At 33.7% G+C, this 23,966-nt stretch overlaps 1 protein-coding gene across 5 annotated transcripts in view; it reads left to right on the top strand.

The window, feature by feature from the left end:
• LARP4 (La ribonucleoprotein 4) overlaps positions 1-19,870 on the top strand; it is a 61,606-nt gene extending 41,736 nt beyond the window's left edge. For 4 of the 5 annotated variants that reach the window (XM_010964277.3, XM_010964278.3, XM_045523505.2 and 1 more), the window contains 8 exons: positions 3,665-3,877; positions 4,376-4,497; positions 7,582-7,794; positions 8,430-8,478; positions 11,042-11,203; positions 13,895-14,019; positions 14,134-14,302; positions 15,453-19,870. In XM_010964277.3, coding sequence (XP_010962579.2) covers positions 3,665-3,877; positions 4,376-4,497; positions 7,582-7,794; positions 8,430-8,478; positions 11,042-11,203; positions 13,895-14,019; positions 14,134-14,302; positions 15,453-15,788 — 1,389 coding nt within the window. In that variant the 3' untranslated portion in view covers positions 15,789-19,870. The remainder of the gene's footprint in view (positions 1-3,664; positions 3,878-4,375; positions 4,498-7,581; positions 7,795-8,429; positions 8,479-11,041; positions 11,204-13,894; positions 14,020-14,133; positions 14,303-15,452) is intronic. The other variant, XM_074374887.1, reaches the window with a different exon arrangement.
• Positions 19,871-23,966: the final 4,096 nt, after the last annotated feature.

The raw sequence follows: 23,966 nt of genomic DNA, 5'->3' as shown, positions 1-23,966 counted from the left end.
TAATAATACTGTAAAAGTTTGAAATATGAGAATTACCAGTATGTGATACAGAGACACAAAGTTAGCAAATACTGTTGATATAAAAATACTGAATCAGTGTTCTATACACTTGAAACTAATATATATTATAAATCGGCTATACCAAAAAAGTGAGCAAATGCTGCAGGAAATATGGCACCAATTGACTTGCTCAACACAGTTGTCACAGACCCTCAATTAAAAAAAAAAAAAACAAAACCAAAAACAGTATCTGTGAAGCACAATAAAGCAAAGTACAATAAAACTCGGTATGCCTGTACTGCAATTTGATTTGACTAGTCACTTGTTCTTAGACATCTTGGTTCTTTCCTGTACATTTTTGGTTTTTTAGTGATGTCTTTTTAAATCTTTCTCCGTCTTTAACAATTTGGTTGTTAGTCTTATTATTGAATCGTAAGAGTTCTTTATGTATACTGGTTACAAGCTTTTTGTTAGATACATGTATTGCAAATATATTTCCCCTAGTTTGTGAACTGCTTCTCATTTTCTTAACTGTATTTTGAAGAGCAGACATTTTTAATTTTGAAGTCATTTTATCTCCTTTCTCTTTTAGAGTTCATTATTTTTGTCTTATCTAAAAAATCACTCTCTCCTAGGTCATGATTGATTGGGATTGCATTGACTATAGGTCAGTGTGGGAGAATTGCCACCTTAATGAGTCTTCTAACATGGCATCTCAATTTATTTCGACTTTTGGTTTCTCTCAGCATTGCTTTGTAGTTTCTAGTGTACACGTCTTACACATCTTTTGTTAAATGCATTAAGAGAAATATAACTTTTTTGTATTTGGGCTTTAAAAATTATTTGTATATTTGTTGCAGTAGTGTATCCTGCCCTATCCAATACAGAGTCCCTTTGTAATTCCTTTCCCAAATCCGTAAAGTATATTGTATCAAATGTAAACACTCCTTAAGCATATTAACATGATTTTCTTACTGCTTGCTCTTTGATGAGGTTAAAAATTAATTTAACAGGACAGGAAATTTCAAACATACATAAAAGTAGAGAAAATAGCATAGTAATGAATCACTGTGAACCCGTTATACAGTTTTAATAATTAGTAGAGCATAGCTATTAATTTCATCTGTAATCCCACCCATTTCCCCACTTGTCCAGGTATTTTGAAGCAAATTTGAAACTTAATTTCATCTGTAAGTTAATTTTGGTAGCTCTAACAGGAATTTAAAAAAGAAAAAACATAGGCACAGTATTACCACACTTTTTGAAAAAGAACAGTAATTTCTTGAACAGCAGTCACTGTTCACATTTTCCCAATTCATATTTTTTCTTTCTCCTTTCTCTTTTTTTAAATGTGTGATTTTTGTCCTCTACCTCTTTATTTTTACTATTGGAAGTATGTCTTTGTAATCACCATATTATTTGTCTCACAGAGTTTCTCACATTATTCATTTTGCTAATTATGTATTTATTGTATTAAAATACACAAAAAAAATTTACCATCTTAACCATTGCTTGGGAGTATCTTAACCATTTTTAAGTGTACTATGTAGTGATATTAAATACATTCACATTGTTATGCAGCCATCACCATCATCCATTCTCAAAACTCTTTTCATCTTATAAAACTGAAACTCTGTACCTATTAAACAATAACTCCTCAGTTTCCCCTCCCTCCAGCTCCTAACAACCACCACTATACTTTCTGTCTTTATGATTTTTGACTACTCTACTTACCTTATATAAATGGGATCACAGTATTTCTTTCTTTGTGACTGGCTTATTTCACTTAGCATGATGTCTTCAAGCTTCATCCATGTAGCATATTGCAGAATTTCCTTCCTTTTTAAGGCTAAATAATACTCCATGATATTTGTATACCATATTTTATTTATTCATTCATCTGTTGATGGACAGTTGGATTTTCTTCCACGTTATTGCTTTTGTGAATATACTGCTATGAACATGGGTGTACAAATATCTCTTCAAAACCCTGCTTTCTTTTGAATTAATTCTTATTTTGTGGTTGGCTTCATTCCTTTGGTAACTACGTAAGTTTAAAAAGCTAAAGCTCTAAACGTTCTTAAAAACAATGAACAGTACACATATGTAACTTTTAAAATATATGTGCAGTTAAAAAAAAAAAAGAGCTATCAAGCCATGACAGACATGGAAGAAACTTAAAAGACATATTACTAAATGAAAGAAGCCAGCCTGAAAAGGCTACCGACTGTACAATTCCAACCAAAGTATATGATGAGTTTATGCTTATGCATCCAGTTTAAATTCAGGCTACATAGTTTTTACTTCTTCAGTTTACATCTGCATATCCTTCCGTGTGAAAAATCTTAATCCCAGTGATTCCAATATAATTGCTGATTTGCTGTATCCTGTAATCACATACAAAAGTATCAGAATAACAATCCTAATGGCAATATAATTCTGAAAACAAGTTAAAAGAGTTCTTTTTTCACTGTAATTTGCTTTGTGGTTTATTCCTAAGGAAAATTCTTAACAGTTGATTTTTATTATGGTTCAGAGTCACTTAGAATTTCTGTGTGTGTGTATGTGTTTTAACTAATTGAGTGCACATTTAGGTTCATTTTGCTTTTAAATTTTATAAATTGATTTTTAGAATTTTTATTCAATATATGCATGACTTAAAGGTAAAATATCTAAACAGTATATTAAATTCATATTCACAGATCTGTATATGTGTATGCAAGTATATCTTTATATCCCCACCTAATTTAGCTAAATAATACAGTAGTACATACTCTTTTTGCCTCTTAAAAAAATATATATATATTCTGGAAATCACTCCATTATAATACTTAGAGCAGTTCCTCAGTTCTTTTTACATCTGATAATTGTGTGAATGTACCATGGTGTATTCAACCATTGATAGACTGTGAGGTTGTTTCGTGTGTGTGTGTGTGTGTGTGTGTGTGTGTGTGTGTGTGTGTGTTGGGGAGAGTTAGGGTTTTCTTCCCCTCCTTGTTACAGTTAGTGTCAGTGAATAGCCATGTACATCCTTTTTTTAAAACCTTTTTTTGGTCAGTGTATATTTGGTAAAGTTTCTTAGAAGTTGGGTTGATGAGAATATAGTAAATACATACCTGATAAAGAGTAATGCTGTTTTGAATGCCCATTATCAATGTATCAGAGAGCCTCTTTTACCACAGCCTTATCAGTGGAGTATGTTGTCAAATTTTTGGACTTCTGCCAATTTTATAAGTGAACAATGTTAATTCCATTTTAATTGCATGTCTTTTTGAGCAAAGTTTAGCATCATTTCATATGTTTAAGAGGCATTTGCTTTACTTCTATGAATTCTGTTCATTTCTCTAACACATTTTTATATAGGATTGTTGGGCTTTTTCATCTCTATTTTTAGAATGTATAAATTAGAAATGTTATCCCTCTTGACTGTGATAAGTTATAGTTAATTTTAATATTTTGACTTATAGTTTTACCTTGTTTATTGTATTAATTGTATTTGCCATGTAAAAGTTTTTAAAATTATAGCTGTCGTTTACTTTTGCTCTACTGAATCTACAGTAGACAGAAATAATGTCATGTAAAATATGTTAAAAATTAAATTAAATATATTTCTGAAAATTACACTTAATCCTTTGTGATTACAGTATGTTCTTCTTGCTTCTAGGCAAGGATAAAAGCCATCAATACATTTTTTGCTAAGAATGGTTATCGATTAATGGATTCTAGTATGTATAGTCAGCCCATTCAAACTCAGGCACAGTATGCCTCACCAGTCTTCATGCAGCCTGTATATAATCCTCATCAGCAGTACTCTGTCTATAGTATTGTGCCTCAGTCATGGTCTCCAAGTCCTGCACCTTACTTTGAAACACCACTGGTAAGTGAGATCCTTATAGAATAATTCATTTTTTTCCATTGAAGCTGAAATTCGAAGAAATCAGCTAGAGTTAGAGTTCATGTTTTGTTTTGTGTTGATATTGGTTACTTTCTGGCTTTTAAATAGTGGTAAGGGTATCTAATCCCCCATATCAAATCATGAATATGACTAAGAGTTGAGCTGTTGGTTCCTATCACTTTTATTCTTCAGCTGTTGCTGGGTAAATTAAGAGACTGGATGAACCCTGAATAATTTTAAATGCTTTTAGTTTTGTGAGACTTTTTCAGAGAGAAATATTCTTTATTAAGTAATGAACCAGTGGTTTCTTGTTCTGTAAATCAAGTGATAACTTGGAGTAAGTATTACAAATGTTTAAAATTGTTTTTGGTTTATAAAAGAAATTGATGCTAGGTCAGTTCATCAGAAGTTTCTTACAACCTTCACACCAGATTTTGTCTTCACCATGAATCATTTTTAAACATTAAAATTTTCTTTTAGGCTCCCTTTCCCAATGGTAGTTTTGTGAATGGCTTTAATTCACCAGGATCTTATAAAACAAATGCTGCTGCTGCTGCTGCTGCTGCTGCTGTGAATATGAGTCGACCATTCCAAAAAAATCGGTAAGATAAAAATGATAGCTGGAAATTATTGTAAACGATTCCCAATAGTTCTTAAAGAGTTATTGTGTTAATAGCAATGTTCATTTGCAGGCCTAGTACAAACGTTTTTTTCCCCAAAAAAACTGTGTGAACAGTTTAATCTGGCATTAAACACACTTTTACCTCAGAGTTGATAATGGATATAAAAAGGACTTGGGACTGAAATTGTATACAGTATATTTTTTTTAAATAATACAGAGAACTTAAAAATATGGTAACAACGTAAAATCTGGTGTCTAAGTGCCGTTTAATGTATTCAATAGATAACATTTTGGAGAATGCATTTTGGTTTTTGTGGGGGTTTTTTGGGGGGAGGATAAAAATGTTAACTGATTTGAGTAATAAATGCTGAGAATATGAGTTATTTAGGATTTTTTAAGAATTGACTTGAAATGAACTATAGTGTACAAGAGAAAACAACCAGCATTTATTGAGCACTTAATTTCTAAAGCTCTGTTTTTAAGGCTTTTAATCACAGGTAGTATCCATAACCCTGTAAAAAAGATAGTTATTATGTCTATTTAAAGAAGTTGAGACATAAAAGATTAAATATCATGTCTACAAGCATGTAACTGCTAGCTTGCAGAGCCAAGATTTCAGCCCATGCAGTTTGATTCCAAAGCCCTACGCTTGAAATACTGTTCTAAATAAATTATTGAGAACCTTGGAAATTTTGCTGTCATATAAAAGATATGTCTTCTAAGTATTATTCTTTATATAAATGTCAACTGTTAATCTCAATAATTTGATATGTAATATGGCTTTTGACAGAGTAAGAGTAACCAAATTTTTAAAAGGGCTCATATAGTGAGTGGTTTAGATTTATTTAATAGTTTCATATTATTTCTTTGCATATTTTGTGAGCCTCCTTGGTGGTTTGTTTTGTTTGTTTCAGTTCTTTTAAATTATTTCTTTTCAGTGATTTTTCTCTTGCCAGAATGAGAATTTTCTCAGTTGATGTCTTTTTGGCAAGGAGACCACATGATTAGAAACTGTAGCTTTGTAAAAATATGTCTACTGATTTCATATTTCTTTGAAGGGGTGAATTAGATATCTTTGTTATAAGATACACTAAAAGCAATTTTTAATAATAACAAGAAGTATTGGTGTTTACAGATGCTTGACTTAAAAATACATTAAATGGGTTTACGGTGTTCCTTTATTGTCATTTATAGTTTTGTCTGCTGTGGTTTTTTGATGAGACGGGTGAAATTACAATAAGAAATCCAAGAATTTCAGTCGGGTCATCCTTGCTTATAAGTAGATGTACCTTTGGTTTTGAAGATACAGGACAGGTTTAGTATAATTTTGCTTATTATTCAAAACCATTCATGTACAATTTTTTCCCAGCAGCCCAGTGATGATCAGTAGACCTACTTAGAGAGAATAGGACTAACTTTCAGAAGTCTGGGCAATTGTCTACCTTTCTTAAATTTTATCTGTCACTTTACTTCTTCCTTTCTGTCTTTATCACTTAATTCTTTTATCATTCTTTTTTCTTTTGCCTGGACTGAGATTGTAAGTCCCTCTCGTTGAAGGATAAGATTATGAGATCTGAGGGCTGTTTAAAACCTAATAATTTGTCCATTAGGTGTATTGAGATGCAATGAGACAGTTCCAGTGAGTGATAGTTCTGAAGAGAGATGTAAACAGCATATCTACCTCATGAAATCATTTTCAGTTCTAGTGGATAATATAAATATTTTGAAAATCACTTTGTGTAAGTTGACATACTGTAATATTCATTGCTGTTAAAAATCTGTTTTCTAACATATAAGTAATTATCTGGAAAAGTATCACATATGAAACTTAGCCCAACTTTATAGCCTGATTTTTATCTTTAAGTTTTAATGGTAGTAACCTAATTTGTTATATTCTCTGAAGAGTAAGTAGGATAGCTGGAGATGCTACTTTAATGAATGTTTAATTGTTGTGTTCATAATTGTTGTGAGGTTTTACATCCCTTTTTAAAGAATCAGGAATTGACAAAATGTTGTTAATATTATAAATTCGTAACTATGAAGATGGACTAAAACTGCAAGCGAGGGGCTAAATATAAATCTAATACTTCCTTTTTAAAGCTATTGTAGAGCCAAGATCTTGTGATGCTTGCATTTACGTTAGATTAAACTGTTGGTTAAATTGCATCCTCTCTCGTTTATCTACCCTAGCCTCATCTGCTTACAGATTGTTAGAGTTGGGTTCTTACAATGCATCATCCAGGATAAAAGCAACTTTTGTTAGAAATAATTTTTTTCTTTTTACCAGATTCCATACCTTAATTCATGAAGTCATTCCAGTTTACTAGTTGCATTATATTTTCCTAGTTGTTTTTGTCCCACATCTTTGTTGGATCTTTGAATAACTAATTTCGTTTGGTGAGGGATGCCTAGTAAGAAGCTGAAATTTTAATGTATTCCACCATTTCTTACTCTCATTTTCGTCATTCCCCTAAAGAGCCTTTGTGCAGTTTTTTCCCCTATTCCACCCATGAAAATTTAATACTAGAGATTATTGTCTATCTATTTATGTAATGTATGTACTTCCTATATGAAATGAGTAAGGTAAAGATTTTTTAATTCACCCCCCCACCCCAAAGAACCAGTTCTTACTCCCTTTTGGCATAATGTTGCTCCATTGAGAATGCTTGACAGATTCGATAAACTTCCAGCCTGGGTGATTTAGATGTGTCAAAACTACAGCTCATGTTAAAAAAATTAGGTAAAATCCTAGTTATATCCTGAATATCCTGACATAGAAGTAGCTTTATCTTCAAGAACTTTAGATCTTTCCCAAATCCCTCCAAACAGCCTTTTTTTAGTGTAAAAATTCTTTGCCTTTTAAAAATAATACATCTGGGACATTAAAAGTTTTAAATTTTTAGAACATGACATTTCTGTGTCTAACCCAGTGTACAGGAAATGAGAATACAGCAGAAGGCAATTTTTTAACTTGGCCTATTAAGAGTTTCTACCATGAAGAGGAAAGATTTTTCTGGCTGTTTTAATTTATCCTTTCATATATGTAATCTTATATTTCTTATAGTGTGAAGCCTCATTTTAGATCATCAAGTGGTTCGGAACACTCAACAGAGGGCTCTGTGTCATTGGGGGATGGACCACTGAACAGATCTGGTTCAAGGAACTTTCCAACTGAACGACATAACCCTACAGTAACAGGGCATCAGGAGCAAAGCTACCTTCCAAAAGAGACTCCCGCTTTGCAGATGGAACAGAATGGGGATTATGGTAGGGGCAGGTAAGGAAATACGATAATAAATATGGAAATAAGGTGTATGAAAATTCTTTGATCATAATGTGAATATTAGAAGACCATAATCTAGTGACTTTTTCGTTTTAATTTCATTACTAGTATGTAGTTATACTAAATAAATATTTTGTTCACATAATATTGGCTAATAGTTTTTCATAATTATTAAGAAATTTAGAGTGCCCATATAGAATATAGCCTTGAGTCAGAGAATTATAAAAGTTATTCTGAAGTTCTTTACAGTGCACTAAGGAAAGATTTGCTTAGGAACATAAGATCCCACCTATATCATAGTTTTAATTTCTGGCAATATCTAAACTGTGGAAATGGAGTTTAGATTGCCTCCCCTGCCTGAAGAAAACAAAAAAACGGAACCCTAATAGGCTTCTGATATGAAGGGAGCACTACTAATAAAAATGGGCCCAGCTTATTTAGTGGTAAGGTGAAGTGTTTGGTAGATTAGCTTAGGATCCCTTCAGAAGAATATATATTGATCTTTTAATAATAAAGGAGATTTAGAGGGTTTAGATACTTCTTTGATAGAATGTATACATTGGAAGAAACTTATGAGTTGTCCCTTCCCCCACCTCCCCTCCCCCACCCCTCCTTGTCATTGTTAAAAGGAGAACGCTTTTCAGAGGACGAAGACGACGGGAAGATGACAGGATTCCAGTAAGTATTTTTTTTTAATTTTGAATTACATCTGTTCTTTTTTTTTTTTTTTTTTTTTTTTCTTTTGTGATTTCCTATGGCCTTGACTTCTGGTCTGTCTTTCCTTTGCGGGTTTTTGTTTTATTGATTATAATATTCAACAAAGATAAATAGACCCTGTGCTTGACCCTGAAATATCCACCGATCACCACTACGCTTCACCCATAATGCACACATATAGTTAGAGAGATTTGACCTGGGTTGCTCAATTGAAAAAAAATTAATTACTTGAATGCCTAATCTATTTACATGGTTTATGAAAATATTTTATGAAAATTTTAACTACTGCTTTATTAATGGACATTTAAGTAGTTTCAATTTTTTAATCTTACAAATAGTGCTGTTACAAACTGCAGTGATATCCTCATTCAGTTACCATTCCCTATGTGTGCAATAGTATCTGAAGGAGAATCGATTCGCTAGAGGTGGGGTTTCTGAGTCCCAATTCAGTTAAGTTGCTGCCTAATAGCTTTCAGTAGGGGTTGTGCTCATTTTTACTCTTAACAGTTTGTCCATAGTCTTACAGAGTATATGAATTTTTGCCAGTCTGATAGGGTATATACTTCACTTTTAGAGCTCTGTTGGATGATGTTAGAAAATGTTATGCTGTTTATTGATTGTTATTTGGGAGCAGTTTTCTACCTAATGCTGATTCTTATTTTCACCAGTCTTATAAAACCACTTACATAGATTTTTTAAAACCTTTTTTATAGTTCTAGGCATGTTCCTATTTGAATCCTAGCTTAACTAGCTTCAAATTATTCACATTTTATTTTTTGTGGTTTGTTCATGGTGAATGTTTGCCATCTCTTAACTGTGGGAAAAGGAGTTAAGGAATAAAAATAGTGTAGGAAGACATGGAGGTCTCAAGAAAACCGTACCTGGAATTTACATTTATATCATAAATGTGAAATACAATGCTTATTACTTTACATGTGTAAGTAATGAATTGTATCCATATATATGTAGTATACTATATAGTGTACATATAATATACGTATAGGTATATAGATGTCACATGTTTAAGCAGTGAAAAGATAGGAATTTTCAAAGAAAACATGCTGCATTATAACAGAAAAAACAGTCCTTAGGGCAAGCTGTGAACCTTTCAGAACAGTGTTGTTTTTTTCATTTATTGCTTTCTATACTGTGGGCAGCCTTGAGACTTTAGGCAGTAACTTTTTAAGGATACCATTGTAGCAGTCCTTGTGAATCCTCAAGCGGCCCTGAACAGTTGAGGAGAGGCACAGCTGGTTTGAGATCTGTTTAATATGTTGAAAATATCTGAACTGAGGACTGAAGATTAGGGTGAAGAAAAAGAAAACAGGTGTGTTTTCTAGTAGGAAGGGCAGAGTGGAGGTGCCCTTGTGTAGGAGGGAGATCTTTGCTAGAGATAAAACTTAGGATTTGTAAGCTTACACATAGTAATTAACGTTATAAGAGTAAATGAGATCAATCAGGGTACTCTCTTTAGAGTGAGTGATTTTAAAAAAGACCAAGAATGGAATCTTAAGGAACATAATAGCTTTGGGCTGAAAAATGAGATTATTCATTATGTTGGTTGAAGTATCCAAGTGAAACCTGAGTGGAGAAGGCTGATAGATAAATGGATATCTGGGTTTCAAACATTTGGTCTGAAAATAATTGAAAGTGCACAACTCAGTGATTTTTGGTAAATCTTCAGAGTTATACAGCCAAAAAGTAACCAAAAAGTGAAAAAGATTATTTTAAGGGTTGCTTGCATATAAGTAGTAGTTGAAGCCGTGAATAATGGATACCACACAGGAAAAGTATGGAAAGCGAGAAGAATAGTAATCATACAGAAACCAAAAACCAGCAAAAGAGTGGGCAAAGAGAGAAGGGCACAAGCTTGTCAGATCTGAGAATGAAGAGAAAGAGGTATCAGAAGCTCAGGAAGGAATGAGCTCCCACAGGAAAGAATGTTTACCATGCCAAATGCTAAAGCGAGGTCGGGGAGGGCGGATGGAAATATGTCAGTTTTTGCATTCTGGAAGGCATTGGTGACTTGTCAAAGCAATTTTAGTGGTATGATGAGTATAGAGGGGAGGAAGTAAAGAAGATAAAATAAATGAGAAGCTTGTCAGAGGATATAGAGAGTGATAGGTGGAGGAGGAGATTTTCAAGTAAGGGTAGTTTTCTCATGAGACTACATAGAAGGAAAAAAAGATGATGGCAAATTTAGGTGGGGTAGGGTGTTCCTTTTTTATTTTTGTTATGGAAGAGAGTATAGCAAATTTAGAAAGTAGAGAATAGTGGGGATTGATTAAGGAGTGTGGCCAAGTTTTCAAAAGAAATGGGAGAGGAAGCTGACTAAAGGTAAGTAGGATTGATAAACAGTAATGAAAGCTAGCTCAACTGAGATGAGAAGCCAAGATTTATAGGGGATGGTTCTGTTCATTAGGGTGGAATTTTGTTGTTGTTTTTTTACTGCTTTCAGCTTCTGTGGTACAGGATTAGAGAATGAGATAGACATGTGACCTGTCTTATGATTTGTGTCTTTTAGAGACCCCATCCTTCAGCAACTGAAGCAAAGACTCCAGCACCAAAGTTTGACTTATTAGCCTCAAATTTTCCTCCTTTACCTGGAAGTTCATCAAGAACGCCAGGTGAACTTGTTTTGGAGAGTAGGATGTCTGACGTTGTTAAAGGTGTCTACAAAGAAAAGGTAAACATTGAAGCATCCAGTCTTTTACCTTACGGGCCTCTGTTTTCAGGGTTATTATTTAAAATTTTATTTACACTCAATGCTTATTTCTATCATAGTTTTTATTCATGGGGTTTTCAACATACTTTGAATATTATACAAAGACTTGTGTTAAAGCTACACAAGGTCAATAAAATGTTTCTTCACTTTTGCATGTCTTCGTATCATTCAGCCTAGCTTGGCAGAACTAATTAATATAAGCTGAATGGAAAGTATCATTTCCACTTAAGTGCATATAGTTAACACTTAAGTGCATATAGTTAACCTATGATGTAAATGAATTCTAAGCTGCTTTGGTAAACTCAGTCTTTTGAACAAATGGAGAGTTGATGTCAAAAAGGTTGAGATACCCAAAATTATCCTACAGTAATTTTGAGTATATACCTCTTTATATGCTAAATCTTCATACCCCACAATTTTTTTCATTTCCTACCTTTTTTCTAATTTAATTTAATTTTTATTTTAATAGTACATGTACATAGTATACCTAGGCTTATAATGAAAAATTGTAGTCCCCTTCAACCACTTTCAACTCTAGCTTTTTCTCCCAACATTTATGTCTGTATTTCTAATTAACCTGTTTTTACTGCTGCTTCTTGACTATTCAGTTTTAGACTTTGTCTATTAGTTTTCCATTCTAGGAGCTAAGGATTCAGCTGTCTTAAACTAATATACTTTTCTCATCCGGTATATTGTATTTTATCATATCTATGATGCCATCAATTATAAGATGCCCCATTATTTTAGTATCACTAAGAAAGTAAAAAGGGCATGCCATCATTTGTAAGCCACATCACAATATTGCATCTTTTTTCATAACTGAGCCTCACAGTATACTATGTCTCCTTTCTTACACTTTTAGTGGCCTGCTGCTCAGCTGTGTTTCTGGGACTTCACCATCATCCTGGAAATTTTCTTTACTCTCCTTTGGTGGATCCCTTCTTTTTCTTACTCTTGTTTTACTTTCCCATATAATAGTGGGTCACATCTTCCCAAGCTCCTGGAATAAGAGGTTTTTAGTATAAATTTCTTGACGTCTGCATTCTGAAAATACTTTTTGTTTTCTCGCCCTTAATCAGTAGCTTATCTCTATAGAAATCTCTTATTAGAAGACATTTTCCCTCAGAATTTTCAGTGTATTGTTACTGTCTTCCATTGTTTAAAGTAGGCAATTTTGTAGTTATTTTACCAATTCTGACGTAGACTTTTTTTTTTCACATGTTTTCCACCTTTGAAAATCCAGCTGCCTTACAATTAAAAGCTATTGTAGTTTTAGTAGCAATATTTTCTTTTCTCTTAGTAGTATGTAAAATAATGGTGTGTTTTATAATTGATGGCTTCTTAGCAGGGAGAGGGTATAGCTCAGTGTTAGAGTGCACGCTTAGCATGCACAAGGTCCTAGGTTCAATCCCCAGAGCCTCCGTTGAAAAAAAATTTTTTTTAGAGATAAATAAACCTAGGGTCCCCCCCCCCCCGAAAAAAATTAAATTAAAATAAATAAATAAATGCAATTGATGGCTTCTCAGATTTGGTGATGTATGTATGATACACACACATTTTAAAAAAATAATAATAAAGTATACTTACTGTAATTCCAACCTACAATTATGGGATGAACATTTAATGTGATGTTGGACCTTGTATGTGAACCTCTGATTTTCTTGTTTGGCTTTTCTAATTTTTATCTTTGTACTTGCCTATGTTTTCTCTTACGTTTTCCTGAATGTTACTTTTTAAGCCTATTGAAATTTTTATTTCATCAGTTGATTTCAATTTCTAGGGATCTTCCTTGTTTTTCTTTTTTTAATTGTGATAAAATACATATAACATGAAATTTATCATCTTAACCATGTTAAAGTTTGTGCATTTCAGTAGTGTTAAGTACATTCACATTGTTGTACAATCAATCTCCAGAACTCTTTTTATCTTGTAAAACTAAAATGCTTTACCCATTAAATAGCGACTCACGTTCTCCCCTTCCCTCAGCCCTTGGCAACCATCATTCTGCTTTGTCTCTATGACTTTGACTACTCTAGGTACCTCGTATAAGTGGAATCGTACAGTATTAGTCTTTCTGTGACTGGCTTATTTCACTTAGCATAATGTCTTCAAGGGTCATCCACTGTTGTATCAGTGCTTCATTCCCTTCATTGTGTGGTAATATTCCATCAGATGGATATACCACATTTTGTTTATCCATTTACCATTTGATGAATATTTAGCTTGTTTCTGCTTTTTGACTATTATGAATAATGCTCCTATGAACATTTGTTGTATGTGTTTTTGTGTAGACATGTTTTCTCTTGGGCTTATAACAGAGTGGAATTTCTGGGAAATATAATAACCATATTTAACTTTTTGAGGAGCTGCCAGACTGTTTTACAAAGTAGGCTGCACCATTTTACATTGTTACCCTCAGTGTATGAGAATTCTAATGTCTCCATGTCATCGCTGGCGTTTGTTAGTCTGTTTTACTTACAATACCTATCCTAGTGAGTATAAAGTGATTTCTCGTTATGGTTTTAATTTGCATTTTCCTAATAGCTAATTGTGTGGCGCTTCTTTTCATGTATTTGCTTAGTGGCCATTTGTATATCTTCTTTGGAGAAGTGTCTGTATAAGTGCAATTTTGAAATATGTTTTCACTTTAAGGATAATGAAGAGTTGAGAGTTAGTTGCCCAGTGCCTGCAGAGGATGAACAGACAGACTGCACCTCTGCCCAGCAACTCAGCATGACTACCAATCCTCCATGTACAGCTGAGCTTTCTGTATTAAGGTACACGTTTCAGTGTAGATCTTTTGCATTACGGTTACTTTTTCTTCTGATCATTTGCTCAGCTGTTTCTGTGTGCTACATACTAAGCCTAATGTCAAGCTCTTTTTTCCTTAGCACAACTCAGCAGGAAAAGGATCTAATAGAGGATTCCACTGTTCAGAAGGATGTTCCCAACCAGACAACTATACCAGTTTCTTCCCCAAGTACTGCAAAGCCATCAAGAACAAATACTGCTTTACCATGTAATAATAACATAAATGTAGCTGTAGCTGTGGCCCTGCAGGTAACTTGATGAATTTAGTTTATGTGAGGAAAAAAACAATAGGTTAAATAATGAGAAATTTTATTTTCACGTAACTCTTCGCTGGAGCAGAATAATTTGGAAATAGCCCAAATTGGGCCTGGCTGCCTGCATCAAAATAAATCTTAAGGAGTTTAGAGTCACTGTAAAGAAATGGGAGATTTTAGCCCTGTTGAGAATGAAGGAGTTACCATTTATTTTGTTTCTTTTGATTGCTTCATTTCCGATCACATTATGGTTAAGTGAAGCTGCCTTCTTACCCAGGTTATGATGAACGTATCTTTTTTGGACTAGGCTAAAGAGGCCTTGAGCCTCTTGAAATTATTTTTGTATAGTGTTTAACAAATCTATGAGAACCATGAGGGACCCCTGCCATTTTTATTCAATTTCCAGAATCATTTTTATAATTAGGGAAATACTGAAAAGCAGGAAAAAGAAATACAAAATTTACCTGTAGTTCTTTCATTTGGTGATATATAGCATTTTTGGTACAGCTCTTTTTTCTAAGTTAAGAATGTTTTATCTTGTCATTTAATAATATTATTAGTAATAATAATAGGATAGCAGCTATCAGTTATGAAATATCTACTATACGCTAGGACCAGTGCTAAAGACTTTTTACTTGCTTTAGCCCTATTGTCCTCCTTTTCGGTAGTTAAGATTTCTAGTTAGTCTTCTATTAATATATTATTGGTTTCTAACTGCTCTGCTGACATTCTTGTGGTATCTCTCTCAGGGTTCTTTGGAGCCAGAGAAGAGAGAATGGAACCATTTTATTTCATCATACGGATGTACCATTATTAATTTAATCTGTCCTTCCTTGCTAAGTATCTCAGTTTCCAGTTTTTTGCATCACTATAAACAATGCTGACTTGTACATCCTTCAGAAAAATATCTCAAGTGAAATTATTGTACCATACATAAAATTGCTAAGGCTTTTTATTATATTCAACAATGTCTTTTAAAAGATAGTACCAGTACACTTTAATAGCAATGTGTATGAGAGTGCCTGTTGTCTTTTCCTAGAAGACATCTTACTGATTTTCTTGTGGTTACTGCTGTTCTTTTTGTACTTTATTATTTAGAGAACATGCACTGCAAATTGTTTTTGTTTCTTATCTTTACTTCAAAGGAACCCCGCAAGCTCAGTTATGCTGAAGTGTGCCAGAAGCCCCCTAAAGAGCCATCTCCAGTTGTGCAGCCACTTCGAGAACTTCGCTCCAATGTAGTGTCTCCTACCAAAAATGAAGAGAATGGAGCTCCTGAGAAGTCCTTTGAGAAAACACATGAGAAGTCAGAAGCAAGAGCTAGTAAGGATTACTCTGGCTTCCGAGGCAATGCCATTCCCAGGGGAGCAGCTGGAAAAATCAGGGAACAGAGACGCCAGTTTGGCCATAGGGCTGTACCTCAGGGAGTGACTCGACGTAATGGCAAAGAGCAATACGTGCCACCCAGATCACCAAAGTAAAAAAACAAAAAAAAAACAAAAAAAAAAAACTATTCAAAAACTTCTCTCTCTTCCCATTAAACTTGAGCCATGGCTATATTGAACTGTTTTGGAGGGGAAGGGGTGGCAGGAAGGAAACAAGAGAAAGTACATCCATGAATCATTGTGGATTTTGGAGTTGTGAGCAGTAGAATCCCAAAATTCATCTCTAAAGTGATTTTAAGATGCTGGAGGATTCCAATCAGTATAAATATATATATATATATATGTATACATATATAAAAATATAATTTTTCTATTTTTGTTTTTGATTTTAATTTGCAGAGATCTTCTGCCTGGAATCAATTTTGAGGGTTCAGATTTAGCTTGGGGAAAAAAACATATTACACATCCTTCAGTATAGGATATGAGGGAGTGAGAGAAAATATTTTTTGAAGAAGCATTTCTGTAAAATTAGAAATTACTTTTTTTAATCTATTTAAAGTTTGGCTTGGAGATGCCATCTCTGCCTATATGGCCTTGTGTCGCAAAACAGATCAGTGGCTGGGGTGCCTGTTGTGGCGTGTGTGTGTGCAAGGGTGATTGAAGCCAAATCTGTTGTCACGTTAGTAAATGATTTAAAAACTGAATGTAATACTTGAGTAGTTGTTTTTTTTTTTTTCCAGTTTGAAATTTAGTCTGTCTTTGACCTTACTAATATTTCATTCAACAAGCTGTTAAACTCTAATCGTACTTGGAGATGTGACTACGAATCACTTTGATACTCAAGAAAAAAAATGGAAGTTTTTTAAAAAATTGAAAATCTGTGTTAGATCTGAGTGGGTAGGTCAAATGGAGCTCGGAGATTTAAGCTGTCCTGTGATTTCCACCCCCCTAAAATAGGAAATAGGGTTTTTTTTGTTGTTGTTACTTCATTTGTACCCTCTCTCTATTCTTTGACTACCCACCCCCAAAAGCAAAATAACCAACCACCTACAGAATTGTATGTTTCTAACTGCCTTGATCAGTCTGGTCAAATCATATAAATTGTTCTAAATTTCTGACTTGAACATTAAAGTATTTTACTCTTCTGTTCCTGTATTTAGAACTCTTGATCCCAGAATGGTAGGTCAGACTGACCTGACAGTAATTTATTTGTGTTAGTGTTAAAGATGAAAGATTGTAACTGACTCTTAAAGTGTTAAATAGTATAGAAGTAAAAAGAATTTTTTTTAAAGGCTTAATTGGGGACAACTTTTTTCTGTTTACAATGTATTTATCACCTTCCTTATTTCCATTTCTCAAAAAAAGAAAAATACAGTTTGGAATTCACAGAAGCCGAACCAGCAAGTCATGAAATTTTTGTTAAGATTAGAAAGATAGTTAAAATTAATACATCATTTCTCAGTGAATAAAGTTGTAGTTCATGTTAAATAGGCAAGTTTACATGCTGGTGTTTAGAAAATGGCTTAAAAATTAAGAACCATGTTGCATTAATGTTTTAAGTCATACCATTTTCAGAGTTCTATGTAAGGTGGGGTTTTGTTTTCTTTTTAGGGATAGTTTGTGACAATAATAACTGTCCCTTATGTTAGTGAATTACATATGTACAAATTGAAACTGTAAATTGTGAACACTGGAAAGCACCATTGTGACATAGAGTAAACATCTTAGTAATATATTAAAATGAATGTAAATGGAGGTTAAAATTTACCTTACTGTGAAACTTATCTTCCAACTCTAAGTTAAGCTTTGGAGATTTGTATTAGTAGGTAACTGTTCAGAGCTTTGAAAACACTGCACATTTCTGTACAAGCCAGAATTATTTCTTTGTAACTTATTCAGCTTGGCAATTGCTTTTGATTTGGTGGATTGATAACATGATATATACTTAAGCAGTTTGAAATTATTCATTTCTACACACTATTTTTAAAAATCATCTACTAAATGAAACATACAATAAAACTACCTGTGCTGAAATTTGGGGGAAGTTTAGGTCCTTTAAAAAAAAGTATTAATAATCACTGACTACATCTATGATAAAAAGTGCTTATTTTGGTTTACTTAGATAATGCTGCAGTTGGTGGAAATGATAAACATTTAAAGTGTTAACACTCTGTGAATGCATTGGATTTAAGAGAATAAACATTTTATCAAAATCACTTGGTAAGGATTATAAACTTAATTATTGCACTAAAATGAAACAGTACTTTTTTTAACAATGTATCACAGAAGTAGGCCTATATTACTTGTATCCGTGCGTGACTTACTGTTAGTCCACTCAACTTATAAAAACTAAATGTTCTAATTGATACACAAGAAGAGAATTCTTTTTGAAGAAAGCAAGGATGTTCTTGCTTTTCCCCAGAATGTGTTGTTGAAAGTAGAAGTTTAAAGACATGACCATTTTAAAATTTCTTACTAAATATAGTGTTTTTAATTTAATTTGCCTCGTTACAGCTAATAGTTCCCATTTTGATGGGATGTATAGGGAAGAATAAATTGGTGTGTGTGTATGTATAATATATATTCACAATATGTATTTAGCATTTATTTTATTACATCAGATTTAAGGTTTCTATCTAAATGATGCCTATGAGTTGTGTGAAACAGATTGATAGGTTTTTTTTTGTCCTGCATTACTCTGTAACTCTTGAGAGTTGGGCGTTTGTTGTAGTTCAGCTATTTATTTGGTTCTTTAGAAGGAGGAATTTAAATGTCAGGTTTTTCTCTTCATCTTTTTGACTTAACACTTCCCTGGGTTGCTGAAGGGTAAAAGTAGATACAAATGATAAGAGTCACAAATTCACCACCTTGAGAAGGTACATAGAGATATGGCAAAACCTGTCTCCATTTTCTAGCCTGATAATTAAGGTTTTCATGATATCTAAGCCTGTCTCTAATCTGAATAATTTCATTTTTGCAATATAGACACTGGCATTCAAGGGAATGACACATCTAAATTTTTTTCAACTGGATTTTGGAAGAAGATAAGATCTTCCAGTGATATGAGTTTATTGTTGTCATCTTAGGGGCTTAGTTTGCATGTGATCAAATGACATGCAGATTTTTAATTTATTTTTGGTTCCTAAAATTAAGGTAACTTGAATATTATTTCACATTCCTTTTTCTTTTTAAATAACCAGATTGGCTTTGCAGGAGGCTTAATGATGGAGTATTAGCATCTGAAGCAGAAAGTAGTATTTAAAAGCTATTGAACACCTATAGTTTTATTAGTTACAACCTTAATATTTAGTCTTTTGGCTTGAATGTCTATTGGTTTTACTCTGACACAGTTGAACAGCACTGGGGTTAAGTCTCTGTTATTTATGTTGGCCATGTATATTAATGGTGTTTTTAAAGTACCCGTTTTGTTTTTTAAAAAGACACAATGCAAATGAGGACAGTATATTCCTTTTAGGATTTTATAAATTCTTAACTACAATATATGGGATTTTTTTTCTAGTTTTTTATACTTCCTTAAAATTTGGTGGCCGTTAATTTAACTTTGTGCTTTTTGGTGTATGTTACTTTAGCTAGTCTGAGATTTCAAGAAGATAAATAGACATTTCAGTTTTCATTAATTGAATGAGGACATTTTAAGAAGTTAAAATAGAATTTGTTTCCAAGTTGAGAGTAATTCTTTTTCAAAATTCATCTTAGTATTAAATAATTTAAATTTTATTTTTAAGAGCTGAGAATCGTTGAGTAAATTGTTCCCAAAAGTACAAGTCAGATGTCAACGGGCTGTGTATAAAATGAAATGGTTTTATTTTCAGTTTTGCAGCAGAAAACATTGATTAGTATATCTAAAGAGGCAATCCACATCAACATTGATTCTCCTTTTTTTTCCCGATTCAGGTGTCCCTTGAGTGGCATCTCTTAAATGTTCGAAGTTGGGAGTCAGAACTAGATATCTGGCTTCTCTTTTGTCCATTGCTTAGGTTTGTTCCTGTTGTCAAAACTGTCCCCCTACCCCCCCAAAATGATGTGACATATGCTTATGCATATTATGTTAAAATGAGTACAACCTTGTATTTGTATTTTTGTTTTCAACATTGCCAAGGTGCTATGGGAAATTAAAGTAACACAAAATTAGAAAAAAATAAAATTATTAAAAAGCAGGACTGGTTTCCTTTTCTCCAGGTGGTTTATATCTAATGAATACTTGTATTTACTTTTTGATAATTTTTTATGTTGCCCATTCTCTAGTTCTGTTCTCAGCTGTTTTTGTTTTGTTTTGGGGATGGGGCAGTGGGATGTGTGATATTTCCTATATAAAAGTAAAGGTTGAGAGGTAGAAGATTCAGGTGACTTTGGCATTTTCTTAACGTCTTCTTGTGTCAAAAGCAGTTATTGAAAGGGAAAAAGTCGTAAGGCAATGTGCAGCTTAAGCTTTTTGCCTTCATGGGGAAGATTATAACCTGATTTGACTATGTAAATTCTAAGCCTTTGAACTTCATTTCCAAGAGGAAACCACTTGTTTACCTTTACCCTTTTAACCATATCTTTGCTTTGATTGTATCAAACCCTAGAGCTGAAAGGTTTGGGGAGTTTTTTAGGGAAAGTTCACTGAGAAATTTAAATAAATCTCTTTTTTTGTAATTATGATAACAAGGCAAAAATGGAAAAGTGGAATAACATCTGGCTTTTTAGCAGCTGGTATCTGCAAATTAATGTCATAGCTCAACTTTTATTGAATACAGTATTGCTAAAAAAAACACCAAAGTGTTTCATAGCTGTTACGCCATGGTTTATTCTTGAATTGTCTAGCTAGGATGAACTCCTTAATAGTAGAAATCTAGGTCTTTTAAATATTGTCTAATTTCAAATTAGATTTTCTAACTCTCAAATATTCAAAAATGTTTACTCTTCTACCATGTGTTTATAAGTAATACACATAAAGAACAGTTAATGTGAACATTAACTGATAGTCACTTAGCTCACTAGCATTGGCCTTTCAATAGCTAAAATGTTTCTTTCACTAATGGACAATTATTTCTCTTAAAGATAGCTAATACCAGTGAACAAAATTGTCCCTCTAATAACATGTTTACAAGGGTTATGTGCTAACAGAATTTTAGGTCCTTCTATCAGTGTGTCAGTTTATTTTGCCAGGAGAGAAGGGGGTATATAGCTTAATTTTCATCTTTACCATGTTAGGAATGCAGCATAATTGTATTTTTAGTGAAGTAGTTACCAATTGATAAACTTAGTTTTATAGGCTTATGAATTGGATTTAAAATGAGTTTGTCAAGAATCTCATCACTGAGATACCTTATATATTTATGCTTTATTAGAAAAATATTAATGTCTCTAACTTTTAATTATATGCCTGAAAGTTTTTATAAAATGTTTAACAGTTATTACTAAAGGATTGTGAATTTCCTTAAAAGTCTCTGGAATGAAAATTATCAAGGTGTCTTTAATTTGTATGAGGGTTTAAAGGAACTGGGATGTTTTCATTTTCTTCATAATGCTCCCAAGTAAGGACATTCCTTTTCTTCTGGTGTTATGGGAAGGAACATGCTTCCTAAAAATGTTGTCTTTTAAATTCATTTTTTGGTAGCTGTTCTGCAAATCCTTGAAGCTGCTCTACTTCTTGCCTATTTCCTTTGTATACCTACTGTATCAGAACCATAGTAGGACTCCAGCCTCCCTATGACGTTGTGTAGTCTGTTACTTACCTATAACATATTTTTGTTATTTATTTTGAACGATGTGTCTAAGTTCTAATTTTGCTGTTTTGCGTTCCAAATTCTGCCTGTACAAGTAATTGTGACCTTGACAAAAATTGGGGGTATCGACTTAGTGTTGGAACTAGTTATGATGGGTGGGGGAATTAATTTAACCAGTATTTATTATTGCATGCTAAGATCCAGGCAGTGTGCTTGGCAGTAAAAGTTAGATAAGATTCCTACCCTTATGGTGCTTAGTATGAAACAATCACAAGTGATTGCAAAATTAGACTAGTAATTATTAAAGCCAAAATCAGAAGCCATGCAGTTGAAGTTAGGGATAGAATGCTTCCCTGAGAAACAAGACAGATATCTGAAGGAGTAGGAGTTAATTAGGTGAGAAAGACTGTTTCATATGAGGTAACAACCTAAACGTATCACTTTATGATGCAGTGGGAGAATTACAGGGTTCTGCAGATACAGCATGGGGCACACTGTTCCATCTTCCAAGCTGAAGCTGGAGGAAGAGGTAAGTGCCAGATTCCTAGGGTTTGAAATGTACGCTTTAGGGAGAGCAGATGAGACCCCTTAGGTTATACCTGGTGATGATACAGTTGGAGCAAAGTGGTAGATTTGAGAAACATTTGGGAACAAGACTTGAATAGATACAGAGGAATGAGAGGAAGGAGTAAAAAATGACTCATGAAATGTGTGGCTCTGGTACTGGGTGGAAGTTTGTGGCATTCACCATGATTGAATACATTGGCAAAGAATCTTTTGTGGAAGGAGAGAAGCATACAGTTTTGAGACGGTTATGCTTTGTTCTTTTTGCTTTATGTTTCTGATAATCCTAACTATGGTGAGATGGGGTGGGGTGGTGCAAAAATAAAGTAAAATCATTCCCCTTAAGTCTAGAAGACAGTTCATCTCTAGCATAGGGTGGTTCTCATTAGATCACATTTTCTTTCAGCTAACCGTAAAAGTCACTGTTAGGGACAGGGCTAAACGTTATTTGGTTTGTACCTGCCCTTATTCCTCTGTCTTAATTGTTGCTACCTTAATCCCAATCATTATCCTCCCACCTGAACATGTCACCAACTATTGTGCTAAGCACTTACGATTTCGTTCAAGATTGAATGTTTCTGGTCCTTACCAATAAGGTCTGTCACAGATTGGGGAGGAATTAAAAACACTAAGCTTGTTGTAACTCATTATCACTAAAATAAACATTTTCTTTGCTATCAACTTGCTATTTTTCTATCTAGATCCCTAGAAGGCATACTTCATGCCTGCCTCAGCAAACTAGATGTGTCCTAGAAATCACCCATAAACACGGCTTGAAGGTTGTGAAATGTGAATGTCTATGAAGTTTTCCCCCAACCTTCTTGAGTGACATAGGTTTCCCATCGCTACAGTGAACTCTGCTATCAATCTTGGTATATTTAGGCAAATTATTTAATTCTGTCAGCTTGTTTACTCATCTGGAAAGCTGGGGAGTAATAGCAAATACCCTTCAAGATTCCAGATTTAACTTAAAAAATTCAATTTTTAAAAATTTGTTGTATCTTACCACTATCATTTTTTTTGTGGATGTATGGCTATTTGTGTCGCATGCCATTTTTTTATTAGTATTCAAATCTTCAGAAAATACCCACACAGTAACTCTCCCATGACTTTAATTGTTCCATTTAGAGTCAAGCATTATAAGCCAAAATGCTGCTGTAAAGTGTTATATTTTGATGGTATAGGGAATAGTGGTCAGCCCTTCTGGTAGGGGAAGGCATTAACTTCCAAATGGAGTCCTGATCAGTATGTGTTGGCTAGGTAGCTGAAGGAAGACTGGGCAGCCAATTGACACAGAGTGCGAGTAAAGACAGGCAAAGAGGCACGACCCTGTGGCAAATTCAGTATAATAGTCTGGAAAGGAAGGAGCATAGGTTTCAGTAGAGTATGGCAAGAAAAGCTGTATTTTCATTTGCAAGCAAATCATAACCAGTTGTACGCTAAGAAAATGGCTTGATTCTGTAGGGAATGGACAACCACTGAAAGTCTTGATTAGAGAATTACGGTTAGATCCAAACTTGAGAACACAAACCTGGTGGCGATGTAAATAGTTCGGGGATTGTCCAGGTGAGAAAGATGGTCGGAATTAAGGGAGCTTCAGTTAAGAGGATGAATTATTCTCTTCCATAAAGATGGCCACATCCTAATCACCACAATCTAAAAGTTATATTGTAGAGGGGATTTTGCGGGTATGATTAAGTTAAAGATTTTGAAATGAGGCTTTCCTGAATTATCCAGGTGGGTCCAATATAACCACAAAAGTGTGGAAATGTGACAATGAAAGATTAAAGTGATGCATCCATGTGCCAAGAAATGCCAGCAGTCTTTGGAAACTGAAAGAGGGAAGGAAAAGATTCTCTTACGGATCCACCAGAAGGAACCAGCCTGGGCAACACCTTGATTTTATCCCCATAAGACTTGTTTCAGATTTCTGACCTCTAGAACTGTGAGAATAAATGTGTGGTATTCTAAACCAATA

This window comes from Camelus bactrianus, chromosome 12 (genome assembly GCF_048773025.1).
Source record: "Camelus bactrianus isolate YW-2024 breed Bactrian camel chromosome 12, ASM4877302v1, whole genome shotgun sequence".
Classification (NCBI taxonomy): Eukaryota; Metazoa; Chordata; class Mammalia; order Artiodactyla; family Camelidae; genus Camelus; species Camelus bactrianus.
Note: the sequence above shows the minus strand (reverse complement) of the source record. Positions and strands in the feature narration are given on the sequence as shown.